Source organism: Salmo salar, chromosome ssa17 (assembly GCF_905237065.1).
Source record: "Salmo salar chromosome ssa17, Ssal_v3.1, whole genome shotgun sequence".
NCBI classification, from domain to species: Eukaryota; Metazoa; Chordata; class Actinopteri; order Salmoniformes; family Salmonidae; genus Salmo; species Salmo salar.
In genome coordinates this window covers 20,912,561-20,929,182 of record NC_059458.1, presented here as the reverse complement: position 1 = coordinate 20,929,182, position 16,622 = coordinate 20,912,561, and the positions used below count along the sequence as shown (strand labels likewise).

General features: G+C 43.4%; 1 protein-coding gene across 3 annotated transcripts; it reads right to left on the bottom strand.

Annotated features, from left to right (window-relative positions):
• Window positions 1–230: 230 nt before the first annotated feature.
• LOC106575464 (solute carrier family 2, facilitated glucose transporter member 2) lies at window positions 231–16,585 on the bottom strand. Of its 3 annotated transcripts, none has more exons than XM_014151972.2 (12): window positions 16,271–16,583; window positions 12,983–13,075; window positions 12,708–12,907; window positions 12,431–12,555; window positions 9,256–9,371; window positions 8,673–8,835; window positions 6,977–7,083; window positions 4,283–4,363; window positions 1,892–1,996; window positions 1,681–1,782; window positions 1,285–1,488; window positions 231–1,171 (listed from the first exon to the last, which is right to left on the bottom strand). In XM_014151972.2, exons 1-12 carry the CDS (start codon window positions 16,283–16,285, stop codon window positions 938–940), a joined length of 1,545 nt encoding a protein of 514 aa, XP_014007447.2. In that variant the 5' UTR covers window positions 16,286–16,583; the 3' UTR covers window positions 231–937. The 3 variants fall into 3 exon arrangements, with proteins under 3 accessions (XP_014007447.2, XP_014007446.2, XP_045554936.1); XM_014151971.2 differs by having other exon boundaries at window positions 12,983–13,078; window positions 16,271–16,582; XM_045698980.1 differs by lacking the exons at window positions 1,681–1,782; window positions 1,892–1,996 and having other exon boundaries at window positions 12,983–13,078; window positions 16,271–16,585.
• Between the last annotated feature and the right edge of the window lie 37 nt (window positions 16,586–16,622).

Sequence of the window (16,622 nt, the reverse complement as noted above, 5' to 3'; positions counted from 1 at the left end):
TGTGTGTGTGTGTGTGTGTGTGTGTGTGTGTATTTGTCTGAGTCTGTTGATAAAAGTGCTTGCATTTAATTTCCTCTGAGTTTAACATTAACAGCCATCTGTCAGGAGCGAGAGAGAGAGAGAGAAAGACAGAGACAGAGAGAAATAGATTGAGAGAGAGATCATGTAAACATGTGTGTGCGTGCTAGTGTGTGTGTGTGTGTGTCATTTCAGCTGTCATTTCACATGCATTGTCTTTGTAGTAATTTATTAATAGTAATCCTAAAGTCCCATTTGTTGACATTCAACTTGTGTGAATACATTCAGTCAGTTACACATTGAACATGGTAGAACAGAATAATGTAACCTCTAGAAACAAAACCACCTGCTGTCTTTCTCGCTATTGTACTGTGCATGAATGATACAGTAGAGACAGGAGTTTTTCTGGCGGTTTTATCCTGAGCAGGAAACAGTCTGGGCTCTGTGTATGAGTTATGTAAAGTTAGTCATGTCAGGAGTTTTTCTGGCTGTTTTATCCTGAGCAGGAAACAGTCTGGGCTCTGTGTATGAGTTATGTAAAGTTAGTCATGTCAGGAGTTTTTCTGGCTGTTTTATCCTGAGCAGGAAACAGTCTGGGCTCTGTGTATGAGTTATGTAAAGTTAGTCATGTCAGGAGTTTTTCAGGCTGTTTTATACTGAGCAGGAAACAGTCTGGGCCCTGTGTATGAGTTATGTAAAGTTAGTCATGTCAGGAGTTGTTCCTGGAAGTAAACGAATATCTAGATGGCGATCAGGATTCAGGACTATCATCACTTACATTCTGTCACAATGCTAATTATCCCAGCCCTGCAGTAACACACCAGATTAAGCTAATCAGACATGTTAGTGCAGGGCTGGAACTAAAGCTTGCACACCCTGTAACTCTCCAGGGTTGGATCCCCCTGGACTAGTGAGCATGTCAGGCATGGGAGTCTGATTTGAGCTGCTCCAGCTCGGTGGAGGTACCAGTACCAGTACCAGTTCCAATTCCAGTCTTTCTGGTTCCTGGTGTCTGGTTTCTTCCCTTTTTAAACACAGCTGCTATCTCCTCAAATGTCTTCCCTTTGGTCTCCGGCACACGCAGGTAAGTGAACACAGTGAAGCCAAACAACAGCACCGCAAACAGGATGAACACATAGCTACCACACAGAGCCTGGAAGGAGGGGTGGAGGGTGGAGGGAGAGAGAAAGAAAGAAAGAAAGAAAGAGAGAAAGAGAGAGTTAATGGGAATGTCGATCTGTCTGTCCGTCTGTCCATGTATCTTACCTCTATGTAAGGGAAGGTCATGCCTATGATGAAGTTGCTGGTCCAGTTGGTGCAGCCAGCCAGAGCTATAGCAGCAGGCCTGGGGCCCTGACTGAATAACTCAGCCACGATGAACCAGGGGATGGGACCAGGGCCGATCTCAAAGAAACACACAAACAGGAAGATGGCCGACATGCTGACATAGGACATCCAGGAGTAGACACTCTGGGAAGGAGAAGAGAGGAGAGAAGAGAAGAGAAGAGGAGAAGAGAAGAGAAGAGGAGAAGAGAGGAGAGGAGAACCTCTGTTTTACTCTGGAGGGACAAGAGATGGTTAAAAAACACAGGAAACAGTCATATACAGACAGGAAACCCTATTGGTAGAGAGATAGAGACAATGATTTTCGATTGGTCATACCAGGTACACAAGGCCGACTGTCATGGCGACGGCACAGATACACATCCCACCTAAACCAATCAGAGTCAATGTTCGTCTGCCGGCCCTGTCCACTAGAGCCACCTGCAATACACACACATTTCAGTGTGACTGTTTGCATCACTGACCTACGAATGGTTAGTCTACGTGTGCACGTGTTAGTTTGTCAGTGTGTGTGTGTGTCTTTCCGTACCGACACCATAGTAAAGACGGTATTGATAACTCCTACTCCAATGGTTGCATAGACAGGCTGAGTGACTCCTGCTCTCTCAAAGATGGCTGTTGAGTAATAAAAGATCTGAAGAGATTAAAACAAACATTATGTTTCCATTCAGTAAAGCAGAGTGATAAAAACCGCAATCTGGCACATCCAGGCTGTTAAAACGATGTAAAACAATATAAAACAATATAAAAAATATACAATAAACTCACTGGTGACTCAACACACACACAAACACACACACACACTCACAATTCTCTCTCACTCATTAACACTCCCTCCCATTTCTTCCTGTATTCCCTCTCCAAGACAGTTGTTACTTCTCTCCTCTCTCTCTCTCTCATAAACTCACAGCGTTGATTCCAGACAGTTGTTCCCTCTCTCTCTCATAAACTCACAGCGTTGATTCCAGACAGTTGTTCCCTCTCTCCCAGTAACTCACAGCGTTGATTCCACACAGTTGTTCCCTCTCTCTCAGTAACTCACAGTATTGATTCCACACAGTTGTTCCCTCTCTCTCAGTAACTCACAGTATTGATTCCAGACAGTTGTTCTCTCTCTCTCAGTAACTCACAGCGTTGATTCCAGACAGTTGTTCCCTCTCTCTAAGTAACTCACAGCGTTGATTCCAGACAGTTGTTCCCTCTCTCTCAGTAACTCACAGCGTTGATTCCAGACAGCTGTTCCCTCTCTCTCAGTAACTCACAGTGTTGATTCCAGACAGCTGTTCCCTCTCTCTCATAAACTCACAGTATTGATTCCACACAGTTGTTCCCTCTCTCTCATAAACTCACAGCGTTGATTCCAGACAGTTTTTCCCTCTCTCTCATAAACTCACAGCGTTGATTCCAGACAGTTGTTCCCTCTCTCTCTCAGTAACTCACAGTGTTGATTCCAGACAGTTGTTCCCTTTCTCCCCCTCTCTCTCATAAACTCACAGCGTTGATTCCAGACAGTTGTTCCCTCTCTCTCAGTAACTCACAGCGTTGGATCCAGACAGTTGTTCCCTCTCTCTCTCATAAACTCACAGTGTTGATTCCAGACAGCTGTTCCCTCTCTCTCAGTAACTTACAGCGTTGATTCCAGACAGCTGTTCCCTCTCTCTCAGTAACTCACAGTGTTGATTCCAGACAGTTGTTCCCTCTCTCTCAGTAACTCACAGCGTTGATTCCAGACAGTTGTTCCCTCTCTCTCTCATAAACTCACAGTGTTGATTCCAGACAGCTGTTCCCTCTCTCTCAGTAACTTACAGCGTTGGATCCAGACAGTTGTTTCCTCTCTCTCAGTAACTCACAGTGTTGATTCCAGACAGTTGTTCCCTCTCTCTCAGTAACTCACAGTGTTGATTCCAGACAGTTGTTCCCTCTCTCTCTCATAAACTCACAGTGTTGATTCCAGACAGCTGTTCCCTCTCTCTCAGTAACTTACAGCGTTGATTCCAGACAGCTGTTCCCTCTCTCTCAGTAACTCAGTGTTGATTCCAGACAGTTGTTCCCTCTCTCTCAGTAACTCACAGCGTTGATTCCAGACAGTTGTTCCCTCTCTCTCTCATAAACTCACAGTGTTGATTCCAGACAGCTGTTCCCTCTCTCTCAGTAACTTACAGCGTTGATTCCAGACAGCTGTTCCCTCTCTCTCAGTAACTCACAGTGTTGATTCCAGACAGTTGTTCCCTCTCTCTCAGTAACTCACAGCGTTGATTCCAGACAGTTGTTCCGTCTCTCCCCCTCTCTCTCATAAACTCACAGCGTTGATTCCAGACAGTTGTTCCTTCTCTCCCCCTCTCTCTCAGTAACTCACAGCATTGATTCCTGACAGTTGTTCCCTCTCTCTCAGTAACTCACAGCGTTGATTCCACACAGTTGTTCCCTCTCTCTCAATTAATCACAGCGTTGGATCCAGAAAGTTGTTCCCTCTCTCTCAGTAACTCACAGCGTTTATTCCAGACAGTTGATCCCTCTTTCTCAGTAACTCACAGCATTGATTCCAGACAGTTGTTCCCTCTCTCCCCCTCTCTCAGTAACTCACAGCATTGATTCCACACAGTTGATCCCTCTTTCTCAGTAACTCACAGCATTGATTCCAGACAGTTGTTCCCTCTCCCCCCCTCTCTCTCAGTTACTAACAGTGTTGATTCCAGACAGTTGTTCCCTCTCTCCCCCTCTCTCTCATAAACTCACAGTGTTGATTCCAGAGTTTTTCCCTCTTTCTCAGCAACTCACAGTGTTGATTCCACACAGTTGTTCCCTCTTTCTCAGTAACTCACAGCGTCAATTCCAGACAGTTGTTCCCTCTCTACCCCGCTTTCTCAGTAACTCACAGCGTTGATTCCACACAGTTGTTTCCTCTTTCTCAGTAACTCACAGCGTTAATTCCAGACAGTTGTTGTGAGAGATGCATCATCAAGGCTACAAACAGCTGCTGCCTGTAGAGAGATGACCGCACCTAAAAAAAACACAGATATATTATAGCATTAATACAGGACTACAGACGAATATCACTTTTTTACTACAGGACTACAGAAACAAATCACATTATTAATACAGGACTATAGAAACAGATCACATTATTAATACAGGACTACAGAAACAGATCACATTATGAACACAGGACTACAGAAACAGATCACATTATGAACACAGGACGACAGAAACATATCACATTATTAATACAGGTCTACAGACACATATCACATGTTAATACAGGACTACAGACACATATCACATTATTCACAGGACTACAGAAACATATCACATTATTAATACAGGACTACAGAAACATATCACATTATTAATACAGGACTACAGACACATATCACATGTTAATACAGGACTACAGAAACATATCACATTATTAATACAGGACTACAGACACATATCACATTATTAATACAGGACTACAGAAACATATCACATTATTAATACAGGACTACAGACACATATCACAGTATTAATACAGGACTACAGAAACATATAACATTATTAATACAGGACTACAGACACATATCACATTATTAATACAGGACTACAGAAACATATCACATTATTAATACAGGACTACAGACACATATCACATGTTAATACAGGACTACAGAAACATATCACATTATTAATACAGGACTACAGACACATATCACATTATTAATACAGGACTACAGACACATATCACATTATTAATACAGGACTACAGACACATATCACATTATTAATACAGGACTACAGAAACATATCACATTATTAATACAGGACTACAGACACATATCACATTATTAATACAGGACTACAGACACATATCACATTATTAATACAGGACTACAGAAACATATCACATTATTAATACAGGACTACAGACACATATCACATGTTAATACAGGACTACAGAAACATATCACATTATTAATACAGGACTACAGACACATATCACATTATTAATACAGGACTACAGACACATATCACATTATTAATACAGGACTACAGACACATATCACATTATTAATACAGGACTACAGAAACATATCACATTATTAATACAGGACTACAGACACATATCACATTATTAATACAGGACTACAGAAACATACCACATCATTAATACAGGACTACAGACACATATCACATGTTAATACAGGACTACAGACACATATCACATTATTAATACTGGACTACAGAAACATATCACATTATTAATACAGGACTACAGAAACATACAACATTATTAATACAGGACTACAGACACATATCACATGTTATTACAGGACTACAGACACATATCACATTATTCATACAGGACTACAGAAACATATCACATTATTAATACAGGACTACAGAAACATATCACATTATTAATACAGGACTACAGACACATATCACATTATTCACAGGACTACAGACACATATCACATTATTAATACAGGACTACAGACACATATCACATTATTAATACAGGACTACTGACACATATCACATGTTAATACAGGACTACAGACACATATCACATGTTTTATACAGGACTACAGACACATATCACATTATTAATACAGGTCTACAGACACATGTCACATGTTTAATACAGGACTACAGACACATATCACATTATTAATACAGGACTACTGACACATATCACATGTTAATACAGGACTACAGACACATATCACATGTTTTATACAGGACTACAGACACATATCACATTATTAATACAGGTCTACAGACACATGTCACATGTTTAATACAGGACTACAGACACAAATATTATGAATACAGGACTACAGGCACATATCACATTATTAATACAGGACTACAGACACATATCACATTATTAATACAGGACTACAGAAACATATCACATTATGAACACAGGACTACAGGCACATATCACATTATTAATACAGGACTACAGGCACATATCACATTATTAATACAGGACTACAGACACATATCACATTATTAATACAGGTCTACAGACACATGTCACATGTTTAATACAGGACTACAGACACATATCACATTATTAATACAGGACTACAGACATATATCACATTATTAATACAGGACTACAGACACATATCATATTATTAATACAGGACTACAGACACATATCATATTATTAATACAGGACTACAGACACATATCACATTATTAATACAGGACTACAGACACATATCACATTATTAATACAGGTCTACAGACACATGTCACATGTTTAATACAGGACTACAGACACATCACATTATTAATACAGGACTACAGACATATATCACATTATTAATACAGGACTACAGACACATATCATATTATTAATACAGGACTACAGAAACATATCATATTATTAATACAGGACTACAGACACATATCACATTATTAATACAGGACTACAGACACATATCACATTATTAATACAGGACTACAGACACATATCATATTATTAATACCAGACTACAGACACACATCATATTATTAATACAGGACCACAGACACAAATCACATTATTAATACTGGACCAGACCGACATGGATTAGACAGCTATAGACCAGATGTTCAGTAGATTAGATATTGAACGTACCAGTACAGCGATAGAGACTTGCGCCTCCTTCTCTACCTCCTCCTTCTCCCTCCTCATCTCCTCCAGGTCAGCTGATGGGTCATACTCTCCCTTCAGACGACGCAGACCTACAAACGTACGCACACACATCAAGTGTGTATTTTGGATACAGCTACTCATTCAAGGCTTTTTATTTATTGATACTATTTTCTACATTGTAGAATAATAGTGAAGACATCAAAACTATGAAATAACATGTAGTAACCACAAAAGTTTTAAACAAATCTAAATATATTTTTGATTCTTCAAAGTAGCCACCTTTTGCCTTGATGACAGCTTTGCACACTCTTGGCATTTTCTCAACCAGCTTCACCTGGAATGCTTTTCCAACAGTCTTTTCCAACAGGAGTTCCCACATATGCTGTGCACTGCATTTTCTTCACTCTGCGGTCCAACTCATCCCAAACCATCTCAATTGGGTTGAGGTCGGGTGATTGTGGAGGCCAGGTCATCTGATGCAGCACTCCCTCACTCTGGTTCTTGGTCAAATATCCCTTACACAGCCTGGAGGTGTGTTCGGTCATTGTCCTGTTGAAAAACAAATGATAGTCCCACTAAGCACAAACCAGATGGGATGCCGTATCACTGCAGAATAATGTGGTAGCCATGCTGGTTAAGTGTGCCTTGAATGAATTCTAAATAAATCACAGACAGTGTCACCAGCAAAGCACCTCCACCTCCATGCTTCACGGTGGGAACTACACATGCGGAGATCGTCCGTTCATCTACTCTGCGTCTCACAAAGACACGGCAGTTGGAAACTAAAATCGCAAATTTGGACTCATCAGACCAAAGGACAGATTTCCACCGGTCTAATGTCCATTGCTCGTGTTTCTTGGCCCAAGCAAGTCTCTCCTTCTTATTGGTGTCCTTTAGTAGTAGTTTCTTTGCAGCAATTTGACCACGAAGACCTAATTCACGCAGTCTCCTCGGAACATTTGATGTTGAGATGTGTGTGAACTCCGTAAGGCATTTATTTGGGCTGCAATTTCTGAGGCTGGTAACACTAATGAACTTATCCTCTGCAGCAGAGGTAACTCTGGGTCTTCCTTTCCAGTGGTGGTGCTCATGAGAGCCAGTTTCATCATAGCACTTGATGGTTTTTGCGACTGCACTTGAAGAAATGTTCCGTACTGACTGACCTCCATGTCTTAAAGTAATGATGGACTGTTGTTTCTCTTTGCTTGTTTGAGCTGTTCTTGCCATAATATGGACTTATTATTTTACCAAATATGGCTATCTTCTGTATACCACCCCTACCTTGTCACAACACAACTGATTGGCTCAAATGCATTAAGAAGGAAAGAAATTCCACAAATGAACTTTTAACAAGGCACACTTGTTAATTGAAATGCCTTCCAGGTGACTACCTCATGAAGCTGGTTGAGGGAATGCCAAGTGTGGAAAGCTGTCATGAAGGCAAAGGGTGGCTACTTTGAAGAATCTCAAATATACAATATATTTTGATTTGTTTAACCCTTTTTTGATTACTACATGATTCAATATGTGTTATTTCATAGTTTTGATGTCTTCACTATTATTCTACAATGTAGCAAATAGAACAAATAAAGAAAAACCCTTGAATGAGTATGTGTGTCCAAACTTTTGACTGGTAATGTATTTTCTAAGAGAGAGCTGAGATTTCTACAGTACATACTCTTCTTGGCCTCCTCCACCATGTCTCTCTTGATGTAGAGGTATCTGGGACTTTCAGGACACAGTGGCAGCAGTAGAGACTGTAACACAGCAGGAGCTCCAGACAGACCCAGCAGCAGTGGCCAGTAGTAGTCATTACCCAGGAGGAACTCTAGACCTAGCACCTGGGGGACAGGGGGACAGAGATTAGGGACAGACACAGAGAGACAGGGGGACAGAGATTAGGGGACGGAGACAGGGGGACAGAGATTAGGAACGAACACAGAGAGAGACAGGGGGACAGAGATTAGGGACGAACACAGAGAGAGACAGAGATTAGGGATGAACACAGACAGTGACAGGGGGATAGAGATTAGAGGACAGACAGAGAGATAGAGATTAGAGGACAGACAGTGACAGGGGGATAGAGATTAAAGGCTGTGTGTGTGTGTGTGTGTGTGTGTGTGTGTGTGTGTGTGTGTGTGTGTGTGTGTGTGTGTGTGTGTGTGTGTGTGTGTGTGTGTGTGTGTGTGTGTGTGTGTGTGGTGTGTGTGGTGTGTGTGTGTGTGTGTGTGTGTGTGTGTGTGTGTGTGTTTTTTTTTTACCTGACTCAGTAGTATACCAGTAACAGTAGCCAGTTGATGTAAGGTTCCCAGAGCTCCTCTGTAGGCCATGGGAGCTATCTCCCCTATATACATAGGAACTAACCCTGAGGACAGACCTGAGAGAGAGAAGGGAGAGAGATACAAACGTAAAAGACCAAAATGCAGTGCAGAATTAGGCCGATAGGCCGATACCAGTTGATTATCAAAATCCAGGAAAGAGCCATTCAATTCTACAACCACCTAAAAGGAAGTGATTACCAAACCTTACAAAACAAAGCCATCACCTACAGAGAGATGAACCTGGAGTCCCCTAAGCAAGCTGGGCCTGGGGATCAGGGCTCCGGGCAGCCGAGCGGAAATGGAGGAAAACTCGCCTCCCTGCGGACCTGGCATCCTTTCACTCCCTCCTCTCTACATTTTCCTCTTCTGTCTCTGCTGCTAAAGCCACTTTCTACCACTCTAAACTCCAAGCATCTGCCTCTAACCCTAGGAAGCTCTTTGCTACCTTCTCCTCCCTCCTGAATCCTCCTCCCCCTCCCCCCCCCTCCTCCCTCTCTGCGGATGACTTCGGCAACCATTTTGAAAAGAAGGTTGACGACATCCGATCCTCGTTTGCTAAGTCAAACGACACTGCCCTACCCTGTGCTTTGACCTCTTTCTCCCCTCTCTCTCCAGATGAAATCTCGCGTCTTGTGACGGCCGGCCGCCCAACAACCTGCCCACTTGACCCTATCCCCTCCTCTCTTCTCCAGACCATTTCCGGAGACCTTCTCCCCTACCTCACCTCGCTCATCAACTCATCCTTGACCGCTGGCTACGTCCCTTCCGTCTTCAAGACAGCGAGAGTTGCACCCCTTCTGAAAAAACCTACACTCGATCCCTCCGATGTCAACAACTACAGACCAGTATCCCTTCTTTCTTTTCTCTCCAAAACTCTTGAACGTGCCGTCCTTGGCCAGCTCTCTTGCTATCTCTCTCAGAATGACCTTCTTGATCCTAATCAGTCAGGTTTCAAGACTGGGCATTCAACTGAGACTGCTCTTCTCTGTGTCACGGAGGCTCTCCGCACTGCTAAAGCTAACTCTCTCTCCTCTGCTCTCATCCTTCTAGACCTATCTGCTGCCTTTGATACCGTGAACCATCAGATCCTCCTCTCCACCCTCTCCGAGCTGGGCATCTCCGGCGCCGCCCACGCTTGGATTGCGTCCTACCTGACAGGTCGCTCCTACCAGGTGGCGTGGCGAGAATCTGTCTCCGCACCACGTGCTCTCACCACTGGTGTCCCCCAGGGCTCTGTTCTTGGCCCACTCCTATTCTCGCTATACACCAAGTCACTTGGCTCTGTCATATCCTCACATGGTCTCTCATATCATTGCTATGCAGATGACACACAATTAATCTTCTCCTTTCCCCCTTCTGACAACCAGGTGGCGAATCGCATCTCTGCATGTCTGGCAGACATATCAGTGTGGATGACGGATCACCACCTCAAGCTGAACCTCGGCAAGACGGAGCTGCTCTTCCTCCCGGGGAAGGACTGCCCGTTCCATGATCTCGCCATCACGGTTGACAACTCCCTTGTGTCCTCCTCCCAGAGTGCTAAGAGCCTTGGCGTGACCCTGGACAACACCCTGTCGTTCTCCACCAACATCAAGGCGGTGACCCGATCCTGTAGGTTCATGCTCTACAACATTCGCAGAGTACGACCCTGCCTCACACAGGAAGCGGCGCAGGTCCTAATCCAGGCACTTGTCATCTCCCGTCTGGATTACTGCAACTCGCTGTTGGCTGGGCTCCCTGCCTGTGCCATTAAACCCCTACAACTCATCCAGAACGCCGCAGCCCGTCTGGTGTTCAACCTTCCCAAGTTCTCTCACGTCACCCCGCTCCTCCGCTCTCTCCACTGGCTTCCAGTCGAAGCTCGCATCCGCTACAAGACCATGGTGCTTGCCTACGGAGCTGTGAGGGGAACGGCACCTCCGTACCTTCAGGCTCTGATCAGGCCCTACACCCAAACAAGGGCACTCCGTTCATCCACCTCTGGCCTGCTCGCCTCCCTACCTCTGAGGAAGCACAGTTCCCGCTCAGCCCAGTCAAAACTGTTCGCTGCTCTGGCACCCCAATGGTGGAACAAGCTCCCTCACGACGCCAGGACAGCGGAGTCAATCACCACCTTCCGGAGACACCTGAAACCCCACCTCTTCAAGGAATACCTGGGATAGGATAAAGTAATCCTTCTAACCCCCCCCTTAAAAGATTTAGATGCACTATTGTAAAGTGGTTGTTCCACTGGATATTATAAGGTGAATGCACCAATTTGTAAGTCGCTCTGGATAAGAGCGTCTGCTAAATGACTTAAATCTTTTCACAAACACAAACAGACCCCAACGAGTCCCAGGACAGCTACACAGTTAGACTCAACCAAATCATGAGAAAACAAAAAGATAATTACTTGACACATTGGAAAGAATTAACAAAAAAACTGAGCAAACTAGAATGCTATTTGGCCCTAAACAGAGAGTACACAGTGACAGAATACCTGACCACTGTGACTGACACAAATGTAAGGAAAGCCATGACTATATACAGTACAGACTCAGTGAACATAGCCTTGCTATTGAGAAAGGTCGCTGTAGGCAGACCTGGCTCTCAAGAGAAGACAGGCTATGTGCACACTGCCCATAAAATGAGGTGGAAGCTGAGCTGCACTTCCTAACCTCCTACCAAATGTGTGCCATCACAGCAGCAACATTTGTGACCTGTTGCCACAAGAAAAGGGCAACCAGTGAAGAACAACCCATATTTATGTTTATTTATAAAAAATTTTGTACTTTAACTATTTACACATAGTATGACATTTGAAATGTCTTTATTATTTTGGAACTTTTGTGAGTGTAATGTTGCCTGTTCATTTTAATTGTTTATTTCGCTTTTGTTTATTATCTACTTCACTTGCTTTGGCAATGTTATCGTATGTTTCCCATGCCAATAAAGCCCCTTGAATTGAAATTGAATTGAGAAAGAGAGAGACAGAGGATAAGGGGGTGAGAAGAGAGAGTCAGTACCAGCCTTGTTCACACTTGTAGTGATAAGGATGTACATAGTGGACAGAGCCTGGCCGAATACTTCCTTCCTGATGTACTGTAGTATGTGACTCAATGTATTGATAACTCACCACAGTAGAATCCCATGACACATCGTCCAGCGATGACCATGACGTGAGGTTTCCACATCTTAGCCATCACCATCAGTAGTCCTGCTATTACTGCTAACACATTCACCATCAACATGCCCTTCACCCTGCACAGACAGCGTAGGCATTAGCTCAGTGGGCTAACACAGTCTTGTGGCATACAGACAACCCGAGTTCAAACCCAGTCAGTCACACAAGCGCGTTCAGTTTCATCTTGAGACAGATAGAGGAAGAGGGAGGTTCGGATGCTCACACACACCTTCCTCTCAGGTCTCCAATGAAGCCCACCAGGAAGGACGACACCACGCCCCCGATGGAGAAGATCGACACAGACAGAGACCAATACATGACCACAGAGGGATGCACTTCCCGCTTCTCTGTCTCAGTACCGTTCTCTGATAGGAGGAGAGGCTCCTCAGGGAGCACCCCCAGGGACTGCCCATAATGCTGCTCTATCACCTAGGAAACAAAGTAAAGGTTTATAATAGTACTTGCTGTTTACTCATTACTAAAATAAACAGTGTGTGTGTGTACCTTCTGTGGCGCATTGATGACTCCCAAGCTGTATCCGAACTGTAGAGAACCCAAGACTGCTGAAAACACTGCTAGGGCTAGAGTGCCTGTCAGCTGCTGTAAGACACACAGATATTAAAAGGTGCCTGTAATGCGCAGACCTAGAGTGCAGGGAACCAGTTCAACGCACCATGCAGTCCCACCTGCTGTAAAATACTGCTTATAACAGAGCAACAAAACATCTTCACATTACTGTGTTACTGTTTCCTGATTCAACTAATCAAGGGCTTGATATTTAGTTGACTAGTTTAATTAGGTGTGTGACACATGCTGTTAATAAAAATATATGGACATTTCTGCTCTGCCCAAAATGACAACCGACTGATTGCAGCATTACCGCAAAAATGGAGGAGGCAAGTGGAAAGGTAGGGAGAAGGTAGGGAAGTTGTTTATTGGCCCTGCATTCAAAACCAAAATTGGCAACAAAAAAACCCTGTAATAAATACAAAAATATAATAATACTCTTAGCAAAGGTGTTGATCTTTCATTTACAATCTGTAGAAACTACGAGAATAGAAAGGTTCAGAACTTTTGTGAAACCTCACACAGTGGAAAATCTACGGCAGCTAGAAATCAAAACTGGTTGGTCTTCAGAGATAGATGGGATGGATTGAGGGTAGCTGAAGGATGGGACTAAAAACAAACAAAAGATAACTTAGGTAAAATATACTGTCCATGAAATGTATGTAGAACGTATAAACTGGAAGTAGAAGCCTAAGCGTTGTCCACTTGTTTACTCCAATTAAGGGGTAGGGTTAGGAGAAAATAACAAAGAAGGAAAATGTATAAAAAAATATATATATTTACAATAATATATATTTACTAAAAAAATATATATGCGGGGTTGGAGATGATGCAGACAATTACAATGATAGAAGCTACAATCTGTCTGTAATATTAAAGCTGATCTGCCCCCTAACAAAGTAATAAAGGTGGGTCAATGATGGAATAAAGCACATACTGCTTGCTGCTGTTCCTGTTTACAGATGTGTTTCACTCAGAACTAAAAAACAGACGTCTAATATGATGAATCACTGATACAGTGGGGGAAAAAAGTATTTCATCCCCTGCTGATTTTGTACGTTTGCCCACTGACAAAGAAATGATCAGTCTATAATTTTAATGGTAGGTTTATTTGAAAAATGAGAGACAGAATAACAACAAAAAAATCCAGAGAAACGCATGTCAAAAATGTTATTAAATGATTTGCATTTTAATGAGGGAAATAAGTATTTGACCCCTCTGCAAAACATGACTTAGTACTTGGTGGCAAAACCCTTGTTGGCAATCACAGAGTTCAGACGTTTCTTGTAGTTGGCCACCAGGTTTGCACACATCTCAGGAGGGATTTTGTCCCACTCCTCTTTGCAGATCTTCTCCAAGTCATTAAGGTTTCGAGGCTGACGTTTAGCAACTCGAATGTTCAGCTCCCTCCACAGATTTTCTATGGGATTAAGGTCTGGAGACTGGCTAGGCCACTCCAGGACCTTAATGTGCTTCTTCTTGAGCCACTCCTTTGTTGCCTTGGCCATGTGTTTTGGGTCATTGTCATGCTGGAATACCCATCCACGACCCATTTTCAATGCCCTGGCTGAGGGAAGGAGGTTCTCACCAAAGATTTGATGGTACATGGCCCCGTCCATTGTTCCTTTGATGCGGTGAAGTTGTCCTGTCCCCTTAGCAGAAAAACACCCCCAAAGCATGTTTCCACCTCCATGTTTGATGGTGGGGATGGTGTTCTTGGGGTCATAGGCGACATTCCTCCTCCTCCAAACACGGCGAGTTGAGTTGATGCCAAAGAGCTCCATTTTGGTCTCATTTGACCACAACACTTTCACCCAGTTGTCCTCTGAATCATTCAGATGATCATTGGCAAACTTCCGACGGGCATACATATGTGCTTTCTTGAGCAGGGGGACCTTGCGGGCGCTGCAGGATTTCAGTCCTTCACGGCGTAGTGTGTTACCAATTATTTTCTTGGTGACTATGTTCCCAGCTGCCTTGAGATCATTGACAAGATCCTCCCGTGTAGTTCTGGGCTGATTCCTCACCATTCTCATGATCATTGCAACTCCACGAGGTGAAATCTTGCATGGAGCCCCAGGCCAAGGGATATTGAAAGTTATTTTGTGTTTCTTCCATTTGCAAATAATCGCACCAACTGTTGTCACCTTCTCACAAAGCTGCTTGGCGATGGTCTTGTAGCCCATTCCAGCCTTTTGTAGGTCTACAATCTTGTCCCTGACATCCTTGGAGAGCTCTTTGGTCTTGGTCTTGGCCATGGTGGAGAGTTTGGAATCTGATTGATTGATTGCTTCTGTGGACAGGTGTCTTTTATACAGGTAACAAACTGAGATTAGGAGCACTCCCTTTAAGAGTGTGCTCCTAATCTCAGCTCGTTACCTGTATAAAAGACACCTGGGAGCCAGAATTCTTTCTGATTGAGACGGGGTCAAATACTTATTTCCCTCATTAAAATGAAATTCAATTTATAACATGCGTTTTTCTGGATTTTTGTTGTTGTTATTCTGTCTCTCACTGTTCAAATAAACCTACCATTAAAATTATAGACTGATCATTTCTTTGTCAGTGGGCAAACGTACAAAATCAGCAGGGGATCAAATACTTTTTTCCGTCACTGTATAACCAGCTCTCTCATGCCATCAACAAATGAACTGTCAAATCAATGGTACTCTCCCTCTGTTTAATCACGACACACGATGCACACGTTCAGGGGCAGCAGGGAGCCTAGTGGTTAGCCTAGTGGTTAGAGCGGTGGGCCAATAACTGGAAATGTGGCTGGATCAAATCCCCGAGCTGACAAGGTACAAATCTGTCGTTCCACCCCTGAACAAGGCAGTTAACCCACCGTTCCCTGGCATGCAGTTAACCCACCGTTCCCTGGCATGCAGTTAACCCACCGTTCCCTGGCATGCAGTTAACCCACCGTTCCCTGGCATGCAGTTAACCCACCGTTCCCTGGCATGCAGTTAACCCACCGTTCCCTGGCTTTCATTGTAAATAAGAATGTGTTCTTAATGCCTAGTTAAATAAAATATAAACAAACTCTCACTCCTGTACTTGTGTGTAGCTACAGAGTGTCAGTCAGGATTGAACAGTAGGAGCTTTTACTACATTATAAAACCCACAACTTGGCTTTCAATATTTGTTTAGTAAATGGATTAGATACCTCAAAAAGAGCGTGTGTGTGTGAGAGCTAGAGTGTGTAGAAGTGTACGGCGATCTTACCTTTCCCGACTCCATGATGGGTTCAGAGTCTCGACACCAGCTCCAACAACACGAACTGATCACACACACACACTTCCAGGGTAATCATCAATCGCTGGGATCACGCTGTGTCCATGCACTCATCTCGACATACACACAGCACTAGATAGAAAGACACACCTGAGCACAGCACCTCTCTATCTGTACACCTTACTGTTGGGCGTTTAGCAATCATGTCATTAACATCATTACATCACACATGGTGCCTTATACACTGTCTTAGGCTGTGTTTGTCACCCTGTTTTCATGGTGGTTAAACTCCGTGTCGTGATTAGTGAACACACACACACAGTGTCTGGGCTGGTGTCCACTG